Below are 16345 nucleotides of genomic sequence, written 5' to 3' on the forward strand. Positions count from 1 at the left end.
ACAGTAACTAACATGACAATGTTAGTATTTCATACAGTATGGATAGTATAAGCATAGACTGACTAGCAGGGACAGAGGAGGGAAGTGGTATCTGGGGAGGGTAGTCTAGGGACTTACCTGGAATACTTTGGGGGCGCTGACCAGAGAGGCCAGGGCAGAGGACAGAGTGGCGGAGAAGATCCCGGCGGTGATGATGGGTCCGAAACCAGACACGATGCTCATGACCTGAGGAAAAAGCATGTGAAAGGTTAAATGGCAGAGTTCATACGTTTCTTCAACAACTTATGTCCCACCCGGGATGAAGAGAACCAAGTACGCTTTTTCAAGTTCCCCTCACTACTGTTGGATTCTGGGACAAACTTGGAACATTGCTATCCTAGAGACATGATACATCAGAAGTAAAACTATAGTATCTGAGGGGTGATAGAGACTGGTTTTTACATCAGAAGTTAATGGTTATCTGTAGGAGCCAGATGGCTTTGGAATGTGCTGAGTAGACGGGAGGAAGTCACAGGATTGCTATAGGGGATACGGGTGGAGGTCTTTGGATTAGGCATCAAGGGGGTTGAGGTCAGGTAAGATCCCCTTAAGGGAGAAGGAATGGTCTATTACCCCATCACTTCGTCTTCCTGTCGAACCATAAAAGATGTAAGGATTGGAGAGAAGGAGGAGTGCCTAAATTGGAGTATATATACATTTGTTGTGGTGGAAACATGTTTTGTCTGAATGCAGCTGTATTGACCCTCTGGGAAGAATTTAACTTGGTTAAGCTTCCACAGTGTCCTTAGAGTTTTTTTACTCTGAGAATGAGAACCTAACACTACTCAACTGTGATATTGCTACAAAATGGCTTCCGTTCTAGGTGGTAAACGGCACACAATCAGACATACCTGGAAGTCGTTCTGGAGTCCAAATCTGCAGTTGTACAGGCCGTCGTCACTCTTGCAGGAGGAGAAGTCGTAGCCGAACTTGCAGGCGGCGTCGGTGCAGTTGGCCATGATCTGGGCGCTGTGAGTGTCATTGTCGTTTCCTGTTGCGTCTCTCACGATGCATGAGCCTTTAATGAAAAATACAAAATGTCAAACTTTGTCTCTGTTATATTTATTTGGTCTTGTTAGGGGCGAATACCACATACCAGTAGAAATTGCAACACCCAGGTAGACAATACCGGTGATAAGAATGGCCAAGAGTGTTCCTCTTGGAATGGCCAGTTGTGGGTCCTGTGAATATAAATAAATGCTTAGTCTCCAACATTGATTTCATATCAAGTCCCACACACACACACACACACAGTAGGCTTTTAAATCAAGGCAATATAGGAGTTCCATTGATTGTATTCATTGTAAATAAATTGAGGTTAGTCTTTTGCTTGTTTGTGATTTTGTTTTAAACAATGACCTGGGGTTCTTACAGAAAGGTCTCCTGAGATGTTGGCACCGGCCAGAATGCCAGTGGCTGCAGGGAAGAATATGGCAAAGACCGAGAAAAACGATTCTGTGCCCCGGAAGTCCGGACCCATGTTCTCCATCATAATCCCACCTTAGAGCAAGGAGGGGGGAGAGGGGGGGTTAAGCAAAACTGAGAAAATGCTGACAAAGCAAGCAGTGTGTATGTTAGGACAGTCAGACTCGATCTCAGAGCTGGGAATCAGGTCGCAAAGTCAATTTCAAATAATCCAGTTCGTTTGGTTTTGTGATTTCAGCAAAAACATCTCTGGCACAATTTTAGCCCGTGCTCATACAGAGCTCATGACATCAGAATTATTATAGGTCCACAATCCAACCGCCGCTAATGTGTCAATCTAATTGTCTTTGACAGTCTTCAATTTTGTTTGACAGTCATGTCAGTTTGTGTTATGTAAAGGGAGAACCAAAGGCATCGTACTGTCGTAGCCGAAGAAGCCCTGCGACTCCTTGGACTGGAGGGGGATGAAGGAGCCAATGAAGTAGTTAAAGATGGCCGTGATCAGAACGATCAGCAGGAAAATCTGAGCCTGTGGACAGAATGAACATATGGACAGGTTAGCTCGACTTTCACCACACCTCCCAACTACAACTAGCACTAGTCACATGCATTAAATCTAGCCAACTGCACAGCGCACATCAATGTCTGCATTCACTCAGTCTGGAAGGAATTCTGCTTACTTGAGGCTCGACATCAGAGACAAGTTGCAGTTCAATATCACCTTAAGTTCTAGATAGTCATAGTTTGAGAGCTCTATTCAATCAAACATAGTTGTATGTTATCTTACCTTGGCCTCCCATTCCATTCCTGCCACGGAGATACCCAGGAGAAGGATGACTGTGATGGTTCCGACGATTCGGATGTCATTGATTTCATCAGTCATGATGCAATCCACGCTCTGTGAGAAATTACAGAAGAATATCAACTTCACTGTCAGGCCAAGAGGTAGGAGAAATCCACTCAAAATCATCCCTGGCTTTCCGCTGTTCAAATACTTTGTGATAATGGCCATTTGAAAAAGCATTGCAAATATTTTGCTAAAGTTATTTTCAACAGCTTTACAATTTAATACTTAACTCACAAAATAGAATGTACAATGCAACATACAGTAATGCCAAGAGTGTGCAAAGCTGTCATCATCGGATGGGGCTACAGTGTCTCCTGACCCTCCTGTCTCAGCCTCCAGTATTTATGCTGCAGTAGTTTGTGTCGGGGGGCTGGGGTCAGTTTGTTATATCTGGAGTACTTCTCCTGTCTTATCCGGTGTCCTGTGTGAATTTAAGTATGCTCTCTCTAATTCTCTCTTTCTTTCTCTCTCTCGGAGGACCTGAGCCCTAGGACCATGCCTCAGGACTACCTGGCATGATGACTCCTTGCTGTCCCCAGTCCACCTGGCCGTGCTGCTGCTCCAGTTTCAACTGTTCTGCCTGCGGCTATGAAACCCTGACCTGTTCACCGGACGTGCTACCTGTTCCAGACCTGCTGTTTTCAACTCTCTAGAGACAACAGGAGCGGTAGAGATACTCTTAATGATCGGCTATGAAAAGCCAACTGACATTTACTCCTGAGGTGCTGACTTGCTGCACCCTCGACAACTACTGTGATTATTATTATTTGACAATGCCGGTCATTTATGAACATCTTGGCCATGTTCTGTTATAATCTCCACCCGGCACAGCCAGAAGAGGACTGGCCACCCCTCATAGCCTGGTTCCTCTCTATGTTTCTTCCTAGGTTTTGGCCTTTCTAGGGAGTTTTTCCTAGCCACCGTGCTTCTACACCTGCATTGCTTGCTGTTTGGGGTTTTAGGCTGGGTTTACATTTACATTTAAGTCATTTAGCAGACGCTCTTATCCAGAGCGACTTACAAATTGGTGCATTCACCTTATGATATCCAGTGGAACAACCACTTTACAATAGTGCATCTAACTCTTTTAAGGGGGGGGGGGGGTTAGAAGGATTACTTTATCCTATCCTAGGTATTCCTTAAAGAGGTGGGGTTTCAGGTGTCTCCGGAAGGTGGTGATTGACTCCGCTGACCTGGCGTCGTGAGGGAGTTTGTTCCACCATTGGGGTGCCAGAGCAGCGAACAGTTTTGACTGGGCTGAGCGGGAACTGTACTTCCTCAGAGGTAGGGAGGCGAGCAGGCCAGAGGTGGATGAACGCAGTGCCCTTGTTTGGGTGTAGGGCCTGATCAGAGCCTGAAGGTACGGAGGTGCCGTTCCCCTCACAGCTCCGTAGGCAAGCACCATGGTCTTGTAGCGGATGCGAGCTTCAACTGGAAGCCAGTGGAGAGAGCGGAGGAGCGGGGTGACGTGAGAGAACTTGGGAAAGTTGAACACCAGACGGGCTGCGGCGTTCTGGATGAGTTGTAGGGGTTTAATGGCACAGGCAGGGAGCCCAGCCAACAGCGAGTTGCAGTAATCCAGACGGGAGATGACAAGTGCCTGGATTAGGATTAGGTTTAATTAATTATTATAATTTTAATTTAATTAGGATTAGGTTTCTGTACAGCACTTTGAGATATCAGCTGATGTAAGAAGGGCTATATAAATACATTTGATTTGATCAAGGCAAAGGGTGGCTACTTTGAAGAATCTCAAATATATTTAAATTTGTTTTACACTTTTTTGGTTACTACATGATTCCATATGTGTTACTTCATAGTTTTGATGTCTTCACTATTATTCCACAACGTAGAAAATAGTACAAATAAAGACAAACCCTTGAATAAGTAGGTGTCCAAACTTTTGACTGGTACTGTACATTAAGCAACCACTTTTAGAAAGGCCCAAAACATCGGACCTCATTTTATTACAGAGCACTACTAAAACACAAAACAAATTGAAGTCTGATGAACAGAGGACATTAACCTCGAATACATTTCGTGCTGCTTAGAACTGACGCCAATGGCATGCTTCAATCAGCAAAGCGCAAAACAACTACCCTTGTCTGTGACTAAGGAGTGACCAATAGGCCACGATTGTACTGCGCCAATCCTTGGTTAAAATACTTGAAAGACCTCGGAAGGAGAAGAGTCATTATGAATTTTGCATGAGCCATCCTTTAAAAATAACGTGGGTTTTCAGTCCTCCTTGCAAACAACCCAAGAATAAAACATTGAACAACATCATGAGAACCAAAGCCCAATTAGATTAGGCTTATTGCAGATGTTGAAACAATGTTCCAAACGGTAGGCTCGGTCAACATGGACTAAATGAATCAGCAAAACCTTCTGAGTAAAAACCAAAGATGTACCCAGAAAAAGCAATAAAAAAATGCCTAAAAGAAAGTATTGAAAGAGTGAAAGAAACGTAACCGTCGATGACGACATGGGGAAAGATTCAGTGACTTACCGCAAGGAGCTCCACGACGGTTTCGGCAAAGCCCACCACGTACATGGCGACGGCCACAGCGTTGGCAAAGGCGAAGATCAAACCGATGGAGCCGCCAAACTCTGGGCCCAAACTTCTTGATATCAAATAGTACGCCCCTCCTGACAGACAGACAGATGGACAGACAGTTGGCCAGATGGACATGGCATTTAAAACTGGGTTTCATTTAATGTCTCTCATAAAAAGGTTCAACACAAATCGTTTAATCAAATAACTGTCATATGTAGGCTAGCCTATTGCATTCTCCTACATCAGTCAAACCTTCGCTGCAGTGCAGCACTCCTCTCAACGACACGCTTAAACCAACATATCAGCTCAAATGAGAGTGGAGATGGTAGAGTAGCTCCAAGATGGGAGACAAAATTAATTGACACATTTAGCTGCCCGATGAGTTCGTAGTGCGACAGGCTGAGTAGTGTTCCTCGTTGAGCTCTCTTTATGCCATGTCTCTGCTGACAGCTTTGGAGAGCACTTCAGGTGCTCCTACATACACAAGTGGGGGACAAGACAAAGGCAGGAACCAAAACGACTCATCTCTGAGGGCATGAGTAGGTAGAGAAATTCATGTGGGATTATTCTTGATTTTTTTGCTGGCTCTCTTCGTTCCACTTAAATCAAGTACACTCAAGCATCAAAGTCAAATTGCAAAACCATTTTCCAGAGAGCACATTTTGATTTGCCCTTTTGAAGGGGGCATTTTGATATTGAGAGACCATTTGGAGGGAGATGTGGGAATAACTGGAATACTTGGAAAGATTAGTTTGGATGGGATTAGAAACCTACACGGTGCTGTGATTAGGAGTATTACAGTAAACCCTACGAAAGGCATGTGATTTCAATCTACTCTTGACACTCAGTTCACTGCATCACAGTGCACCAACTTCACCCTGCTAAAGCAGGTGCAGTAGCAGCAGGGGGGGACGTTCATGTTTGAACACGTTACAAATATTACCAAGGGGGAAAAAAGGTTTTAGCATTCCACCCAAGGGTAATGGATTAGTCTACTTCGAAATAAATCAATTCAGAGGAGGAGCTGATGGTTACTGTGCTGTTCTAAACAAAAACAGACACTATATGGAGCCTCCCTAGCTGCCTGACGCCAAAGACAATCGGTCAGTGGTAGACGTGAAACCTTATGAGAATTAATCGAATATGCGGTCTCCAGGAGGAATACCTCGCTGAAAACACCAATATCATTTACCACGATATAGTTTCATCTTTTCCTCACTAGGATATTTTAAACAAAATGGAATCCTTGGTTTTCCCTTGCCCTCACAGAGACAGCATCCTAATATCAATATCAGACCTCCCTGCCAGCTCTCAGTGACTTGAGGGAGAACCACTGATTTAGAAACACACTATTGAATTTCCCCTCATGCTGCGAAAACTGGGAGCAATGTGTGGCCAGTGTTTTCCCCCCATCCTTTCATTCCACTCCAAATGAACCAGGGCACATCTCGTTGAGGTCCTAAGAGAATACATCTTTAGTTCCGTGGATGAGGGAAGTAAACGATAGCCAGGTCCAGCTGGTAAAAATCACACCTGTAGAGGACACCTAATTCCATATCCAAACACAGGAGACTAAGCAAATGTCATGTGAGCCGGCCACTGCTCTGCAGGTTGCATATTTGAATTGATTCCAGAGAGAAGTTCAATGTTAAGTAAGTTTATGGGTAGCGTGGGAACCCTCAGCCCAATTAATCCAAACATGCCAAGAAAAGGGAACAAAACAGTACTGTAAATCAGCATAACGCCACCTTGAGCAACTCATCAGTCAATTATTATGAGAGACGAGGGTAGAATTAGGATTGCAAACCTGAGCACTGAGCAGATTGTTGGCGAGCCCTCGAATGAATGAATATAAAATGAGCTGCAGTATTAATCTATTGGCGAGAGTCTCATTTCTATGCACCAGTGGCTAGTCTAGTGTTCAGAAGAGCAGAGGTCAGACAGAGCTGGTAAAAACAGTAAACAAACTGGCTGGACTGTAATAGCAACAATGACAGTCTTGTAGTCTTGGTTTCTAACAACATGCCCTTGAGCTTTTTGATTAAGGGTTTCTGTTTTTTGTTATGGGTCCATAACATTATTATGTCTAAGGGCTCTCTGTTCAAGACAGAACCAACAACAGCTATCAAATGTTTGCTTTGAAGATTAAAGGCAACAACACACCTGCAGCCATCGACACCTGAAGAGCTACTGCGTCACCGGAGATGATCAAAGAAAGACTTGTGGCCATGAACACCAGACATTAATTAGGTCTACGCTGATGAACATTGGCCAGGTGGGGTGGGAGAGGCAGAATAACGGTGTGGTGCCCTTCCCATGACCTCCCAATCAGTCCACTGATGAACGCTTGGTGATCTGACCTGATGCCATCTCCGATTACACTAGGCAACACCGGGGCAGAACGTTCCATACTCCCAATTAAAGCCACTCCACGTTTTCTTTATCCTCTGTTGATGGTTTCTCATCAAAGTGAGGAGGAATTTACATGGAGTGGGCTTGGAAAAGAAAAACAACTGTTTCTGTACTTATTTACATTTGATGCATGCTCTGACACACTCCGGTAGATTTGCATAACTTGACTGAAGGACAATGATATGATTGGACGAGAGAAGTGATTTGCATCAGAATTCTAGCGAAAGAGAAATCAGCGAGTGATCAGGCAAGTCATTATTAAATCTGGCAAAGGCACTCTCAGTCAGGCTCTTGTTTGCAATATCCTGACCTTCCTCAAGGTAAAGAGATTAGAGAGTGGAGGCGATGGCATATCTAGGGCCCGGGGAAGGAGGGAGTTAATTAAAACCCAATGGTTTGGGATGTTAAGCAAAATGTACAGTGAAGTTGTCCTTGACTTTCGAGGGGGAGAAGTTTGAGCTGATAATTAGAGAGAGAAAATCAGCTTCCTCACAGAAGGAAAAAAATACCTCCGATAAGGGATGTAACAAATTGAAGGAAAACAACTAACTTCTGGACTTCCATTCACAACTATTACCAGCTATGAAAATGGACCAATACTAACCGAATCACCTACAGTGGGGAGAACAAGTATTTGATACACTGCCGATTTTGCAGGTTTTCCTACTTACAAAGCATGTAGAGGTCTGTAATTTTTATCATAGGTACACTTCAACTATGAGAGACGGAATCTAAAACAAAAATCCAGAAAATCACATTGTATGATTTTTAAGTAATTAATTTGCATTTTATTGCATGACATAAGTATTTGATACATCAGAAAAGCAGAACTTAATATTTGGTACAGAAACCTTTGTTTGCAATTACAGAGATCATACGTTTCCTGTAGTTCTTGACTAGGTTTGCACACACTGCAGCAGGGATTTTGGCCCACTCCTCCCTACAGATCTTCTCCAGATCCTTCAGGTTTCGGGGCTGTCGCTGGGCAATACGGACTTTCAGCTCCCTCCAAAGATTTTCTATTGGGTTCAGGTCTGGAGACTGGCTAGGCCACTCCAGGACCTTGAGATGCTTCTTACGGAGCCACTCCTTAGTTGCCATGGCTGTGTGCTTCGTGTCGTTGTCATGCTGGAAGACCCAGCCACGACCCATCTTCAATGCTCTTACTGAGGGAAGGAGGTTGTTGGCCAAGATCTCGCGATACATGGCCCCATCCATCCTCCCCTCAATACGGTGCAGTCGTCCTGTCCCCTTTGCAGAAAAGCATCCCCAAAGAATGATGTTTCCACCTCCATGCTTCACGGTTGGGATGGTGTTCTTGGGGTTGTACTCATACTTCTTCTTCCTCCAAACACGGCGAGTGGAGTTAGACCAAAAAGCTCTATTTTTGTCTCATCAGACCACATGACCTTCTCCCATTCCTCCTCTGGATCATCCAGATGGTCATTGGCAAACTTCAGACAGGCCTGGACATGCACTGGCTTAAGCAGGGGGACCTTGCGTGCGCTGCAGGATTTTAATCCATGACGGCGTAGTGTGTTACTAATGGTTTTCTTTGAGACTGTGGTCCCAGCTCTCTTCAGGTCATTGACCAGGTCCTGCCGTGTAGTTCTGGGCTGATCCCTCACCTTCCTCATGATCATTGATGCCCCACGAGGTGAAATCTTGCATGGAGCCCCAGACCGAGGGTGATTGACCGTCATCTTGAACTTCTTCCATTTTCTAATAATTGCGCCAACAGTTGTTTCCTTCTCACCAAGCTGCTTGCCTATTGTCCTGTAGCCCATCCCAGCCTTGTGCAGGTCTACAATTTTATCCCTGATGTCCTTACACAGCTCTCTGGTCTTGGCCATTGTGGAGAGGTTGGAATCTGTTTGATTGAGTGTGTGGACAGGTGTCTTTCATACAGGTAACAAGTTCAAACAGGTGCAGTTAATACAGGTAATGAGTGGAGAACAGGAGGGCTTCTTAAAGAAAAACTAACAGGTCTGTGAGAGCCGGAATTCTTACTGGTTGGTAGGTGATCAAATACTTATGTCATGCAATAAAATGCAAATTAATTATTTAAAAATCATACAATGTGATTTTCTGGATTTTTGTTTTAGATTCCGTCTCTCACAGTTGAAGTGTACCTATGATGAAAATTACAGGCCTCTCTCATATTTTTAAGTGGGAGAACTTGCACAACTGGTGGCTGACTAAATACTTTTTTGCCCCACTGTATCTGTTGTCTTGACTAAAGCATGTGCTAATGGTGCAGTGGCACGCCACTATTCGTAGTTGTTCGGCTCTTTATTTTATTTATTTAACCCTTATTTTACCAGGTAAGTTGACTGAGAACACATTCTCATTTACAGCAACAACCTGGGGAATAGTTACAAGGGAGAGGGGAGATGATTGAGCCAACTGGAAGCTGGGGATGATTAGGTGACCGTGATAGTATGAGGGACAGATCGTGAATTTTGCCAGGACACCAGAGTTAACACCCCTACTCCTACGATAAGCGCCATGGGATCTTTAGTGACCACAGAGAGTCAGGACACCTGTTTAACGTTCCATCCGAAAGACGGCACCCTACACAGGGCAATGTCCCCAATCCCTGCCCTGGGGCATTGGGATATTTCTTTAGACCAGAGGAAAGAGTGCCTCCTACACCACTTCCAGCAGCATCTGGTCTCCCATCTAGGGAGCAACCAGGACCAACCCTGCCTAGCTTCAGAAGCAAGCCAGCAGTGGGATGCAGGGTGGTATGCTGCTGGCTAAACCTCACAGCTGTTTCAGGTGGACATTTAGCTGAGGTAAGATGAATATCCCAGCTCAACTCACCCCAGGGCACCCCGGACTATACCTGGATGAAACCCTGACTGACCGCATCCTGAAGCCAGATTGAGTTATACTTGCCTGCACTGCAATGACTATACCTGGAGTGTCAGATTTATTACACCATCAGAAAACGAGCCTTCCGTTACACAGATAACACTACTTTTCATGATACATTAGCGATCCATGTTGATTTACTCATGCGTTTTATGGTTTCATAGAGGGATGAACATGGCAACTAACTAGTCTTATAGTAGAGACTAGGCTGGGAAGAACCGGGAGTCCTTGGGGGTTCTTTGGAAACACGCTTTAAAGATGCAAGTGTTCATACCTCCTCGTACAAAGCCGTTGGTCGCAATTGCTGAGGTCGAAAGGCCGGTGATGGTAGTCACAACTGTTGCCATGAGAACGATCACACAGGAGAGAACTGTGAAAGAAAATGGAGGTCATGATTGATTAACAACAACAAAAATAATCAACATTAACATTTCTACAATCTTCTAAGAGGCAAATAACTGCAATAATGAGCAGCCAATTATCTGCTTGTTGAGGCTCTCCCCTCTCTCGCTCGCTCTACCTCTCCTGGCATTCATACATTCTGAGAAGGCCTGTGAATAGTAGCGGCGCCGCTAGAAAAACAAGCTAGTGCGTGACAGTTGACTGCATATGTCGCCGTGTGGCAACATTTCGCATCTGGACGGTGAATGGTCGAGAGGTGAGGGGAGGAGGGATGGTCGGGAAGGTGGGGGTTTGGGGTGAGGTTGTGTGAATAAAACATGTTTTTTTAATAAAATAAAAAAAAATATATATTAATTCACACAGACTCCCAAGCTCAACTCCAGGGTGTGGTCTTACCAATTCCCGCCTGGCCCACGATCCATGACATGCGGATGAAGAGCATCACGCCCCAAATGTTCAACATGCAGCGCACCTGCACAGAGGAAGGGGTGGCAGTTAGGACGCATGTCAGGTAATGTGAACACTCAGCTTTCCAATAACCTGGTCTTGGAACATTGCCGGTGGGAATCCACTGATTAGATGTCCAAGACTTGGGCACAGCTTTTCAAAAGTTATCGGATTGTATTTCAATGCATTTAATTCTATGAAAAGAACGGGAGTACCATTCAAGTCAATGATTTCTATGCATTTAATCCTATCCGATAGGCAAAATCCAGATAGATAGGCTAACTTTTGAAAAACTGGGCCCTGATGAGTATTCAATCAAGATTTGAACCGAAAGTTAAAGGGCAAAATTCCAAACCTAGTGAAAGTAGCAGTTTCGCCTTGGCATCGACTTGTCTATTCAAAATTGCTACAAGCGCAAAGATTGCAATTTACGGTCAGAAGAACGGTTCAAACAGAGATTAAAGTCCTGATATAAATTGGAAAACAATGAAATACATGATATTAAAATGTTGATATCATGAAATAAATGTTGGCTGCCCGACTAAGCCTGGCCAAGGCTTATGTAAGTTAAAAAATAAAAAAAATAAAATAACTAGCCTATTCAAATCACTGTCAACCTCTTAAGAACATTCATTAATATCTACCACCGTTTTATCCATTTCAAGTGCATAAAAATCATTGACCATGTTTCCATCGACAGTAAAGACCTAATAAAAAAATGATGACAGCAGTGATGGAAACAGGAAGTTTCGTGTACTTTTATAAATGCCGAACAATGTTTGTTCGACATTGTGGGATCTTTTTGTGTTTGTAAAATTAATTATGCGGGAAATGACAGTGGAAAAGTCATTTATGTGCAAATATTGATATAATAACTGTTATTTCTAAGTAAACTTGGAGTCATGCAATGACATGGTGTGTGGTCCTCCCACTACTGCTCAGGAAAGCATGCAGTTCATGAGCCTACAGATTAAATACATTATGATGAACATCACAGGGTGGTGAAAGTACATGGTGATGAGCTTGATGCTGCTTTCCAATAAATAATCGAGGGTCTAACTGCGGTGACATGATGATCGATGCTTGAGGGTCTAACTGCGGTGACATGATGATCGATGCTTGAGGGTCTAACTCCGGTGACATGATGATCGATGCTTGAGGGTCTAACTCCGGTGACATGATGATCGATGCTTGAGGGTCTAACTCCGGTGACATGATGATCGATGCTTGAGGGTCTAACTCCGGTGACATGATGATCGATGCTTGAGGGTCTAACTCCGGTGACATGATGATCGATGCTTGAGGGTCTAACTCCGGTGACATGATGATCGATGCTTGAGGGTCTAACTCCGGTGACATGATGATCGATGCTTGAGGGTCTAACTCCGGTGACATGATGATCGATGCTTGAGGGTCTAACTCCGGTGACATGATGATCGATGCTTGAGGGTCTAACTCCGGTGACATGATGATCGATGCTTGAGGGTCTAACTCCGGTGACATGATGATCGATGCTTGAGGGTCTAACTCCGGTGACATGATGATCGATGCTTGAGGGTCTAACTCCGGTGACATGATGATCGATGCTTGAGGGTCTAACTCCGGTGACATGATGATCGATGCTTGAGGGTCTAACTCCGGTGACATGATGATCGATGCTTGAGGGTCTAACTCCGGTGACATGATGATCGATGCTTGAGGGTCTAACTCCGGTGACATGATGATCGATGCTTGAGGGTCTAACTCCGGTGACATGATGATCGATGCTTGAGGGTCTAACTCCGGTGACATGATGATCGATGCTTGAGGGTCTAACTCCGGTGACATGATGATCGATGCTTGAGGGTCTAACTCCGGTGACATGATGATCGATGCTTGAGGGTCTAACTCCGGTGACATGATGATCGATGCTTGACAAATTAAAATATCATATCCATAACAAACTCATCATGTAGACTAGCAACCCCCATCAGCCTAGCCGCACTGTATCTGCAAGCTGTTGGCTAGAGCACAGGTGCCAAGACCAGAGTAGACACATTTGATATTTAACTCAACAGTCTGTGACAAGTAGCTACAACAAAGTTTCCCCAAACTCGGTCCTGGGGAACCCAGAAGTGTACATTTAGTTTTTTCCCGTAACACTACAAAGCTAATTAAAATAATCAACTAATCATCAAGTTTTAATTATTTGAATTCAGCTTAGCAAGGGGAGAAAAAAATCAAACGAAATGTACACGAAACCCTTGGGGTACCGAGGACCAGGTTTGGGGAACACCGTGCTACAACCATGCCAGATGCTCACACTAGAGCAGGGCTGTCAAACTAATTCCATGGAGGGCCTAGTGTTTGCTGGGTTTTGTTTTTTTCCCTTTCAATTAAGCCCTAGACAACCATGGTGAGGAGAGTTCCTTACTAATTAGTGACCTTAATTCATCAAATGAAATACAAGGGAGGAGCGAAAAACCGCAAACACTCGACCCTCCTTGGAATTGGTTTGACACATGTGCACTAGAGTCTCAGAAACATGCTATGGCCTGGACAGACCTGGAAGGATTAATCAGCAAAAGCTATTCTTGCTAGAATCCTGTAGAGTGTGATCGACACACACACACACACCTCAGTTTGTTTGGTGACATGCTCATGTAATCTACCACTTCAACCTCTTCAACTGCAATAGGAACTAATAAAAATATGCAAAAAAAAAAAAAAAAAAAGGCCAGCCACAGGACTCTTTTAGTCCAATGATAATATGTGCATATTGATATCTGAATTCCAAATAAAGTTTAAGTAACCACCTGGGAACTTTATACTACAGAGCCTAATTGTGGGAGTGTGAAGGAATTTTCTGTACTTTGGATGAGGGGGCTTCTTGCGGTCAATTTGCAGTCTAGAAATTATTAGCATTTATGTCCCGCCCCCATCCCCCGCAACCATTCGCTCAACAAAAACATAGTCCAGCGGCTGAATCTAGATGATCCCTGGTCTATGCCATTGAACATTGTGTTCAAGAATAACTTGAGGACACTGCATTCCCTACAATGTCAGGACTAAAAAGAGAAGTGCTTATGCGGTACCAATTGTAGAGGCAGAAATTTCACATTGGTCCTCTGTAGCTCAATTGCTATAGCGTGGCTCTTGCAACGCCAGGATAGTGGATACAATTCCAGGGACCACCCAGGCGTAAAACAACAGTATGCAAGCATTACTGTAAGCCACGTTGAATGAAAATGTCTGCTAAATGAGAGACAGACACACACAGATAGTGTCACATAACAAAAAGGTAACCAGGGGGACAACGCTCTCAGGATGTGAAAAAGGTCCGACCAGAGTGTCGGTTGACTACTCACCAGCACCCCTTTGATCCATCCGAACTTGACTGCTCCCTTGGGCTCGGACGCCTCCTTGGCTGCGGCCTCCTCGGCCGGGGTGAGCTCATCCCCGTTGGCGAAGCCATCCTCAAACGGCTCCTGCAAACAGAACGAGACAGACAGGCTATGGTCAGCACACAATGGAAAAAGACCCTTAAAGTAATGTGCAGTTGACACATCTGAATACTATTATCTCTGAATTAAACGGTTGTTCACCCATGTTCATTAATTTCTATGAACAATCTACAAGATCTTATTTTGATCTTTATCCGACAGAGAAAACACCCTAGCTCCCACACAGACAACGATTCATCTGTGGTTGTATTGGCTGGAGAAGGTCAAACACAGGAAGCATCCCTGCTGTGCATAGACAATGCCGTGAAGTGGGTGGCTGCCTCACTGGGTTGGTCTCTCAGTGCCCACCGCCCCATGCTGTTCCATCTATGTGGCCCAGGACACACCCAGTCTGCAGTCCCCCAGCCCACCCTCACCAGGGACAGCACAGGAGAGGAAGCCATGCATTCAAAGGCCTTTATAACATCCCGGCCCTGGTACTCCCCACCTATTAAGGCAGAAATAAGGCCCAGAAAAAGAGGAAGCTTGAAGACAGGATCTTAAATTTAAAAATAAATAAAATCAGCCTAGACTTCCTGCTTTACGGGCACTGAACCAAAAGCTGACCCCAAACGACATTTACACATGTATAGTGATTAACCCAGTCGCCACTGGCAGTGTGGAAAAATAAGTAACCATCAACTGCATGCAAACGTCCACCCGGCTGAGCGCTCGAAAGGGTATTGATGTTCTGCCAGCGTTCGATACACCACTCAGGCCCAGAGAGGGCCAGACACGGGTCCGCAGCCTCCATTTCAGGAAGAATGACACAGGAAGAGGAGATAAGGTCTGTCCGACGTGACAATACAGGGCTTGTTCTCGTCCACGGTCATTCGTTTACCTAGGATTTGGCATTCCAAGGCCCACGACGCCACAAAGTCAGTTGTCGTACTGTGCCCTCAGGCACATTAGAGGGTGATGAGAGACGACTTGGAGAGTGTTCATTGAATGTATGGATGACCTTGGGTTTATTGATCGCCCCAGTCCGCAGGGTGACCGTGTTACATTACAAAACAGATACAGGCTGGCTGATACAGCAGGGGCATTGCCCTCAGTGTTCAGTGATAAAGACAGTGATGGTCCAGGCACTAGGAGACCGACTCATCATGCTAGCTATCGGGATGGTCAAATTTATTGGCCAGCGTTATCGAGTTGCAGAACAAAGCTCCACCATTCCATTCCATGATCATTCATTTAATTTGTTTTAACTTTCATTCTGCCCATCATGTACATAGTGACTCACTTAACTGTTTTGGAAGGTACGCTACTATAGCTACTGATCGACCAATGCAGAATGACTTTGCACTATTTTCTACCTGTAAAGATCAATAGATCATGAGTCATAAAAATGAGTTGATGCTAGATGTGGTCTCTACATGAGTCACTCACAGCTCTGTGTGTCTCTAGAGAAGTGGAGACACACAGAGTGGAGCTTCTCCTCCTCCTCACACCCTTCCCTTGGGGCTCTCTTCTCCTCCTCCTCACACCCTTCCCTTGGGGCTCTCTTGTCCTCTTCCTCAGCATTATGCGCTCCTCCTTCAAGGATGACCCCCCCCCATCCCCTTTCACTCATCTTAGCAACCACCGGCTGATGCCTGAAGTAACGCAGTGCTACACTCAGCCACTTAACAGAATAGCCTACCAAGTGTTTGTGTATTATCTGATGGTAAAGAAGATTCTGTTGGGAAGCTCTGACACCATCAAACAAAACGTAATCCTCGCTTTGGGTATACAGGAGATTAAACGGGTTCATGGAAGGATGAAACCTATGGGGGGGGGGAAACGTCACCATCTACTCTAGAATGTCGGGTAGGTAAATTGATCGGAGGTGTGGTTCCATTACAATAGATGTATAAA

At 44.7% G+C, this 16345-nt stretch overlaps 1 protein-coding gene across 2 annotated transcripts in view; it reads right to left on the reverse strand.

The window, feature by feature from the left end:
- Positions 1 to 16345, reverse strand: part of LOC139544318 (solute carrier family 12 member 2-like) — a 76894-nt gene that overhangs the window by 28277 nt on the left and 32272 nt on the right. For both annotated transcript variants that reach the window (XM_071351298.1, XM_071351297.1), the window contains exons 2-11: positions 14354 to 14473; positions 10956 to 11031; positions 10432 to 10527; positions 4821 to 4960; positions 2252 to 2362; positions 1885 to 1993; positions 1412 to 1539; positions 1136 to 1220; positions 891 to 1057; positions 118 to 225 (exon numbers count right to left, since the gene is read on the reverse strand). In XM_071351298.1, the coding sequence (XP_071207399.1) occupies positions 118 to 225; positions 891 to 1057; positions 1136 to 1220; positions 1412 to 1539; positions 1885 to 1993; positions 2252 to 2362; positions 4821 to 4960; positions 10432 to 10527; positions 10956 to 11031; positions 14354 to 14473 (1140 nt within the window). The remainder of the gene's footprint in view (positions 1 to 117; positions 226 to 890; positions 1058 to 1135; positions 1221 to 1411; positions 1540 to 1884; positions 1994 to 2251; positions 2363 to 4820; positions 4961 to 10431; positions 10528 to 10955; positions 11032 to 14353; positions 14474 to 16345) is intronic.

Source organism: Salvelinus alpinus, chromosome 18, assembly GCF_045679555.1.
Source record: "Salvelinus alpinus chromosome 18, SLU_Salpinus.1, whole genome shotgun sequence".
In the NCBI taxonomy this organism is placed as follows: Eukaryota; Metazoa; Chordata; class Actinopteri; order Salmoniformes; family Salmonidae; genus Salvelinus; species Salvelinus alpinus.